The sequence below is a fragment of the Callithrix jacchus genome, chromosome 22 (genome assembly GCF_049354715.1).
Source record: "Callithrix jacchus isolate 240 chromosome 22, calJac240_pri, whole genome shotgun sequence".
Classification (NCBI taxonomy): Eukaryota; Metazoa; Chordata; class Mammalia; order Primates; family Cebidae; genus Callithrix; species Callithrix jacchus.
Window position 1 is genome coordinate 44,654,173 of NC_133523.1, and position 8,081 is coordinate 44,662,253.

The following is an 8,081-nucleotide window of genomic DNA, read 5'->3' on the forward strand; positions in this document are numbered from 1 at the left end:
CAGCCCGGCCAACATGGCTAAACTCCATCTCTACTAAAAATACAAAAATTAGCTGGGTGTGGCGGTGCACACCTGTAATCCCAGCTACTCGGGAGGCTGAAGCAGGTGAATCGCTTAAACCCAGGAGGCGGAGCTTACATACAGTGAGCTGAGATCACGCCCTTGCACTCCAGCCTGGGTGACAAGTGCGAAACTCCACCTTGAAAAATAAAATAATAATACTAAAAAACAAATAAACGGATGAATGAATACAATTTACGACGATTCCATTTTCATCGTCATGATTTATTTGGTTTTTAGAGACACTAAGCATGTTAAAATTTGTCTTCTCTGGAATACAATGCCGGTTTAAGGTGTCTGAGGTCCTGCTCTGGGAAAGGGAGTAGAGATCAGGATGCTGGGGACTGGGCCTCCTGGGTGTGAGGGAGGAGGGACTGGTGCTCCTGGGTCTGAGGGAGGAGGGGCTACAGCCAGGAATCCTGGGTCTGAGGGAGGAGCGGCTGGGGCCGGGACTTCTGGGTCTGAGGGAGGAGGGGCTGGGGCCGGGACTCATGGGTCCTGAGTGGAGAGAGGAGGGCCTGGGCAGCTGACGAGGTCCATCCCTCCATGACGGCCATCATTTGCCCCGCATCGTTTCCTCAATCCAGCTTCGGTACTTGCACAGGTTGGTGTAGACACCGGGGTAGCCAGGCAGGGCACAGCGCTCCATTCCCCAAGACACGAGGCCCTGGAGCTTTCCTTTGCACACCAGGGGTCCCCCAGAGTCACCCTGAGGGAGAGGAACAGAGATGGAGACACCCATGGACAGGTGGTCAGAGCCACGGCACAGAGAACCCGGGAAGCAGAGATAGTCACAGAGACAGGTAGAGACGCCCAGCAGACAGGCAAGGACGTTGTCCTGCCCCAGCTCTGAGGTCTCAGCCCCGGAGGTTGGGGCACTTCCTTCCCTCTCCGCTGGGTCCGGCTCTGTCTCTGTGTCTGCACCTGCCTGTACCTTGAGTCTCACCGGGCCCCTCTCTGTTTGCTCCATGTGTAGAACACTTGTGTGTCTCTTTCTATGTCCCCGTCTCTGCCACTCTCAAGGATGCATTCAGATTTCTAGAAGCCTCAGCGCAGTCTTTCCCAGACCCATGTGTGCAGACACCACTCTACGATCTTTCCCCAGCCTGTCTCATCCCATTCCACCAACTACCCTGAGAGGGTTATCCCCACCTGACAGACGGGGAAACTGAGGCATGAACGCTTTGAGTCCATTACCCAGGCGGCACAGGGCTAGGAAGCAGGGCGGACTGACTATCGGAATCTCTCTGTCCCTGCAGTTCCCTCTCTTCTGAAGACCTCTGCAGACTTCCATGCTCCTGACATCATTTGGGGCCTAAATCCCAGTCCCAAATAATCCCTCCCCCAGCTCCCACCCTGGGCCTTACCTGACAAGAGTCCTTCCCACCCTGGGCAACTCCCGCACAGACCATGCCAGGCGTGATGGCTCCGGGATAGGCCTTCCGGCACACCTCATCCGGGGAGATGTTGATGTTCAGGCATTGCAGAGAAGTGGGGTACCTGGCTGGCGGGGCACTGCAGGATTATGACCGAGTCTACCCTCCCATATGACCCAAGGGTCCAGGCCCCCAGGCCCTCCTCCCTCAGACCCAGGAGTCCAGGCCCCGCCCCTCCTCCCTTAGACCCGGGAGCCCAGGCCCCGCCCCCAGCTTTCCCAGATGCAGGAGTCCTCACCTATGGGGCTGGATGTAGTTCCCCAGCCTGACACTCGGCAGGAGGTCCCGGGGCTGGCGCAGGCTTGGGCGACTTCAATGGGCCTGATTGCCCTCCCCATCCGCGCAGGCTGCTGCAGCTGCAGCAGCATGAGGTCGTTGTCGTGGGTCCGGGAGTTGTAGTTTGGGTGTGTCACCTGGCGAACCACACGCAGCTCCTGCTGGGTGGCCTCCCACCTCTTCAGGTTGTGCTTGCCCAGGGCAACCCGAAGAATCCTGGCCAGGACCCCCAAGAGGAGCGCAGCTCAGGGTCTGAGCCGGAGACCCCTCCCCACCCTCCAGCCCCGTTCCGTGGCCCTCTAGCTGGGTCATGACTCTTCCCCCAGGTCGAGCCTGCTTCTTACTAACTGCAGACCGAGCATTCTGGGCCTCCTGCGCCCTTCCCCACGGCCAGGGCATCCTCTCGGCCCAGCCCCAGCTGCCGTTCCTTCTGCTCTTGGGCTGAGCTCCAGCTCCTGGCTTGGGAAGAAGGTGTTGATTGGGAGAACTTGGCTCCGTTCCAGAGTGTGTGCTGGGCTCTGTGCTTTCAGTTCTAAGTGAAACTCTGGGTAATGACTCCAGGCCCTAAGTCAGAACTGTCATTCTGGAGTAAGCTCCATTCCGTTCCTAGCGTGGGCTCTGGGTTCCAGACGTCTTAAACTTTTGACTCTATGCTAAGATCGGGATTCTAGATCGAGCCTGGATTATGACTTGATTCTTTTTTTTTTTTTTTTTAATGGAGTCTCACTCTGTCACCCAGGCTGGAGTGCAGTGGCATAATCTCAGCTCACTGCAACCTCCACCTCCCAGTTCAAGTGATTCTCCCACCTCAGCCTCCTGAGTAGCTGGGACTACAGGTGCCCGCCACCACACCCAGCTAATTTTTATATTTTTAGTAGTAGAGATGGGGTTTCAACATATTGGCCAGGCTGGTTTCAAACTCCTTACCTCAAGTGATCTACCCCCCTCGGCCTCCCAAAGTAATGAGATTATAAGCGTGAGCCACCTTGCCTGGCTACTTAATTTCTAGATTCTTATGTGAGCTTTCTGTTTTAGGGTAGGCTGAGGGTTTTATTTTGAGCAATGGATTAAGACCTGGGCTATGGGGTCTGGACACATTGATATGAGCTCCAGTTTCTGGGTAGTGCTCTGGGTTCTTCATTAAACTCTGTTGGTTTTTTTTTTTTGAGACGGAGTTTCGCTCTTGTTACCCAGGCTGGAGTGCAATGGCGCGATCTCGGCTCACCACAACCTCCGCCTCCTGGGTTCAGGCAATTCTCCTGCCTCAGCCTCCCGAGTAGCTGGGATTACAGGCACGCACCACCGTGCCCAGCTAATTTTTTGTATCTTTAGTAGAGACGGGGTTTCACCATGTTGACCAGGATGGTCTCGATCTCTTGACCTCATGATCCACCCGCCTCGGCCTCCCAAAGTGCTGGGATTACAGGCTTGAGCTACTGCGCCCGGCCTAAACTCTGGTTTATGAGCCATTCACAGACAAGAGTTTGAGCTCTGTGCTCCAGGTGGGGTCAGGGTTCTCTACATTGGTCTGAGCTCTGGATTCCACCGGTCTGTTTCATACTGGATTACAGGGCTCTTGGTTCTAGACTCTGGCCTGAGCCCCTGACCTCAGGCTGGGCTCTGGGTTCTAGGTGAAGCTCTGGGTTATGGCCTGGATCCTAGGTTCTGGAGTCTGGTTTGCATCCTGCCCTTTACATTCTAGACTGTGGACTGAGCTTTGATCTCAAGTTTCTAGACTGACCTTCCATTTATAGCAGAGATATGGCTTGTAGGCATTTTGACTTCTTGGCTGGGGTCTGGGTTGTAAATTCAGATCTAGAATTTAGGAGGGGTCTAGGTTGTATGTGGGGCTTCCGATTGGGATCTGCATTCTGGGATTTATTTATTTATTTTTCGAGATGGAGTTTCGCTCTGTCGCCCAGGCTGGAGTGCAATGGCGCAATCTCAGCTCATTGCAACCTCCGCCTCTCAGGTTCAAGCAATTCTCCTGTCTCAGCCTCCCGAGTGGCTGGGATTACAGGCATGCACCACCATGCTCAGCTAATTTCGTATTTTTAGTCGAGACAGGGTTTCTCCATATTGGTCAGGCTGGTCTCAAACTCCCGACCTCAGGTGATCCGCCCGCCTCAGCCTCCCAAAGTGCTGGGATTATAGGCGTGAGCCACTGCGCCCGGCACATTTGGGATTTAAACACGGGGTTGAAGTCTGCGATGCAGGCTGCTTATCGCAAAGCCACAGACTAGACTCTGAACTAAAGCTGGGATGTGAAATAGGCTCCAGGTTTTGTCTCTATTCTTGTGTTGTATGTTCCGGCTGTGAGCAGGGTTCTAGTTCTGAATTTATGGCTAGACTATAGGTCCAGAGCTGGGATCTGAGTGCCATGTAGTGTCCTGGGTTTCTAAATGTAGACAGGGTCCTGAATTCAGTCACCAATCTGGAATGGGCTAAGCTTAGTCTTGATGTAAAAGCTCGACCTCTGGATGAATCACTGGGTTAGATGTTAGGTTCTCAGCAAGCCCATCTGGTTTCAGAATCCAAACGGAGTTGGGAATTTATGGAGGCGTCCACATCCCAAGCTGTGCTTCTGGCTCCAGGCCCTTCTCTAGACCTCAAACCAGGAGCCAGCCGCTACATTGGGTTCTAGAGCTACATTGAGATCCAAGTTCTCAGCTGAGTTTTGGGCTTTAGACTCCGGGATTCACTGGGCACAGACACAGGGGAGGGGGTCACTTACAGGCGGCCGCAGTGAGCAGCGGTGATGACCCACCGGTCTGAAAGCAGGGCTCCTCCACAGAGGAAGCGGCGCCCGGGACCCGCCAGCAGGGCCACCTGCCATGGCTGGGAGCTCCGGGCACATGTGTAGCCACCAATTATCTTGTTCTCATCCTCTTGGCTCCGTGTCATGGCTAGGAGTGGACAGCATTGGGTGGGGAAAGTAGGTGAGCAAACACCCTCCACTCCCCACGTTTGTAGGATTCCGGAACTGACAAATCCCCTTCCTTTTGGCCTAACCCCTAAGCCGCCCACCTCTATCTGTCCCACCCAGGGTGAGACATGTCCAATATTGACCCCGTTATTGTCCCGACACAGAGAGTTTTCTGACTATCCTCCCAAGTCACCTGTGTAGCGTCTCTTACTTTGCACCTTACGGCCACCTTATCCGGGGCCTCCCTAAGTCCCCGACCCTCCCATATCTGTGCTCCCATAATGCCGTGATCACTTCTCCCAATATGCCACGTTTTCCCCATGAGCCCTTCCCCACCACATTCAAGGACCTCCCTGTATCCTTCCCAACATTCCCACTCAGCGGGACCCAAGGATCCACCCTATCTTGCCCACACTTGCCCCCATCCACCACGCCACACCCCACCACCCCATCATCCTCCTTGTCCCTCTGACGTCAAAACATCTTTCCCACATTGCTTCTTTCCTAAACGAGGTCAAGGAGAGCCCCATCTCAATGGAGAGCTGGACCCCAATGTAGCGGCAGGCGCCTGCTTCGAGTTCTAGAGAAGAGCGTGGAAGGGAGACCCATAACAGCTTTCTGCTATGACCTACTCAGGACCTAATAGTCCTCTACGATTCCTTATTGATTTAGCACCAGATCCTGTAAACACTTCTCTCCCCAGCCCCGCAATTTCCTGGTACCTCCACCACTGGGAGTTTAGGCTTCTGGCGTGCTCCCCCGCCATGGTCCCTAAACTGCTCCCTGCTCTTTCTTATCAGGTCACCATGAGCATCTGGGGGCCCCAAGGACCCCTCCCCATCTCTTCCTGGGGTCTCCAGGGGTCCCCCTTGTCTCATACTCAACCGTTCTCTTACCTACAGCCAGGACTTGAAGTGCTGCGAGCAGGAGGAGCATTTTAGGGGCTGAGGGCCGGGTGCTGTCAAATGCAGAGAGAATGAGACAGGAGGAACCTTCAACGTAATCGGGGCTGAGAGGGAGAGACAGCAAGGGCTGCTTACCCAGAGCCCAAGACCCTCAGAGACATGAAGACACAGTGGAGAGGTGGAGGCCAGAGACCAGGAGGGCAGGGCCTGCAGGCTGGAGGATGCAGAGCCCGCGCAGGTCCCTCCTTGATGTCTTGGTGAGGGAAGGAGGGGAGGTGTCTCTCTTTCCAGTCACGCTGGCAAAGCCTTTTATCCCTGGTCCGGACAGCTGGCCCTGCCCCCACTCACTCCCGCCGCCCTGCTTCTGACAGTTTTTTTTATTGCCTCGTTCCCATTCCAGGACTCCCTGATCCCATCCCCTCCCTCCTCTCTCTGGCCAAAAAAGCAGCCACAATTGTTCATGAGAACCCGCCCAGGGAAGATGCTATAATCCAGAAGGAATCCTGGGAGGGGACCCCAGGGCAGGGTGGGCAGGGGAGGGCTCCCCGTGGCTGGAGGTGGTGGATCTACTGGTGGAGTCAGGACACCAGGGTGGGGAGCCTCTGAGGAAAAGGCACCAAGGGGCTGAGAGAGGGAGGAAGAGTGGCACTGAGAGAGGGACTCATGGGAGGAGACAGAGACAGAGACAGAGAGACAGACTGAAAGAGTCAGAGAGATGGAGACAGAGACAGAGAGAGACAGAGGGGGGAGAAAGAGAGAGACAGACAGAGAGAGAGAAAGGGAGACACAGAGAGAGACAGCGGGAAAATGAATGGGAAGATAAGACAGTGGAGAGACAGTGTCCAGGAATACCAGCACAGAGGGACATGTGCTCACAGGAGAAGGAGCTGAGGAGAAAGGTAGGGAAAGATGTGGAAGCTGGATGTGACAGGGAACAGGAGAGGCAGATGCTGGGAAGAAACCAGACGGAGAAGGAGGGAGACACAGAGATGCCGGGAGAGAAGAGTGTGGAGAAGCAGAGGGAGAAAAGCAAAGGCGGAGGGAAGAAAGTGAAGACAGATGGAAACACACAGAAAGAGAAAACAGCGGAGAGAGAGGAGAGGCCAAGATGCCCCCCACATGCTGCACCACCACAGACACAGAACAACAGTGATGATGATGAGGGCACTGCACATGGGAGACGTGGAAGGGAACGAGACACGGTGGGAGAAAGAGGAGGATGGGACAGGCAGGCAGATGGCAGAGGGGAGATGGGAAGGAGGGCAGCTATAGGGGATGGGGACAGTGACAGGGAAGACGGAGGCAGAGATGAGAGATGGCAGTGCCAGGGAGAGATGGAGAGGCGGGATGGGATGGAGGACGGGCAGGAGGTAGGCGGGAGGTACCTGGACTTGGAGCAGGGCTGCCCACCTTTCTTTCTCACTTTTGGCTCCTGAGAGATGGAGGAGCAGAGGCCCCAGCAGGGAGCAGGAAGGTTGGTGCCAGAACTGGCATTCCCCAACTTGGGATCCATAGGAGGGTGGGGAAGAGCTAGGTATAGAGATGAAGTGAGAGCTGGAAATGCAGAGAGAGGGGGACAGAGATCAAGAGGGGAGGGGACAGCAACCTAGAGAAAGATGGGGACAGAGACACACACAGAGGGACAGAGACCCAGAGAGAGAGGGGGCAGAGGCCTAGAGAGAGAGAGGGACAGAGACCCATAGAGAGATGAGGAGAGAGATCCAGAGAGAGAGGGGGGCAGAGACCCAGAGAGAGAGCGGGGACAGAGACCCAGAGAGAGAGAGGGGAGACAGAGACATGGGGGGGGACAGAGACCCAGAGAGAGGCGGGGACAGAGACCCAGAGAGAGAGGAGGGCAGAGACCCAGAGAGAGAGGGGGGACAGAGACCCAGAGAGAGAGGGGGGACAGAGACCCAGACAGAGAGAGGGGCAGAGACCCAGAGAGAGAGGGGGGACAGAGACCCAAAGAGAGAGAGGGGAACAGAGACCCAGAGAGGGAGGGGACAGAGACCCAGAGAGAAGGTGACAAAGACCCAGATGGAGAGGACAGAGACTCAGAGAAGGGGGCAGAGGTTCAGAGACAGAAGGACAGAGTCTAAGAGAGCGTCAGCGAGTCAAAATGGGAGAGGGCAGAGAACAGGAGAGACGAGTGAGAGGGGAAGGATTCTGGCCAGTCTGCTGAGGGGTTCTGGAGCTGGCGGGGGTTTCATCCTCATTTCCAGGAGGCCTACCCTCCTCAGCCCCTCCCCCAGGAGGCCTACCCTCCTCGGCCCCTCCCCCAGGAGGCCTACCCTCCTCGGCCCCGCCCCCAGGAGGCCTACCCTCCTCGGCCCCGCCCCCAGGAGGCCTACCCTCCTCGGCCCCGCCCCCAGGAGGCCTACCCTCCTCGGCCCCTCCCCCAGGAGGCCTACCCTCCTCGGCCCCTCCCCCAGGAGGCCTACCCTCCTCGGCCCCTCCCCCAGGAGGCCTACCCTCCTC

At 56.1% G+C, this 8,081-nt stretch overlaps 1 protein-coding gene across 2 annotated transcripts; it reads right to left on the bottom strand.

Annotated features, from left to right (window-relative positions):
- Positions 1-264: 264 nt before the first annotated feature.
- Positions 265-7,833, bottom strand: KLK14 (kallikrein related peptidase 14). Of its 2 annotated transcripts, none has more exons than XM_035285895.3 (6): positions 6,989-7,833; positions 5,595-5,656; positions 4,507-4,678; positions 1,735-1,988; positions 1,428-1,564; positions 265-769 (listed from the first exon to the last, which is right to left on the bottom strand). In XM_035285895.3, the coding sequence occupies exons 1-6, from the start codon at positions 7,114-7,116 to the stop codon at positions 617-619; spliced, it is 906 nt and encodes a 301-aa protein (XP_035141786.2). In that variant the 5' UTR covers positions 7,117-7,833; the 3' UTR covers positions 265-616. The 2 variants fall into 2 exon arrangements, with proteins under 2 accessions (XP_035141786.2, XP_035141785.2); XM_035285894.3 differs by lacking the exon at positions 6,989-7,833 and adding an exon at positions 5,739-5,887.
- Between the last annotated feature and the right edge of the window lie 248 nt (positions 7,834-8,081).

Excerpts from the sequence above, each read along its gene's own strand:
- KLK14 (XM_035285895.3), bottom strand. The coding sequence starts at position 7,116 with ATGGATCCCAAGTTGGGGAATGCCAGTTCTGGCACCAACCTTCCTGCT. Across the intron at positions 5,657-6,988 it reads CAGCCCTGCTCCAAGTCCAG|CACCCGGCCCTCAGCCCCTA; the intron begins GTACCTCCCGCC and ends TGCATTTGACAG. Across the intron at positions 1,989-4,506 it reads GCTGCTCACTGCGGCCGCCT|GATTCTTCGGGTTGCCCTGG; the intron begins GTAAGTGACCCC and ends GGTCCTGGCCAG.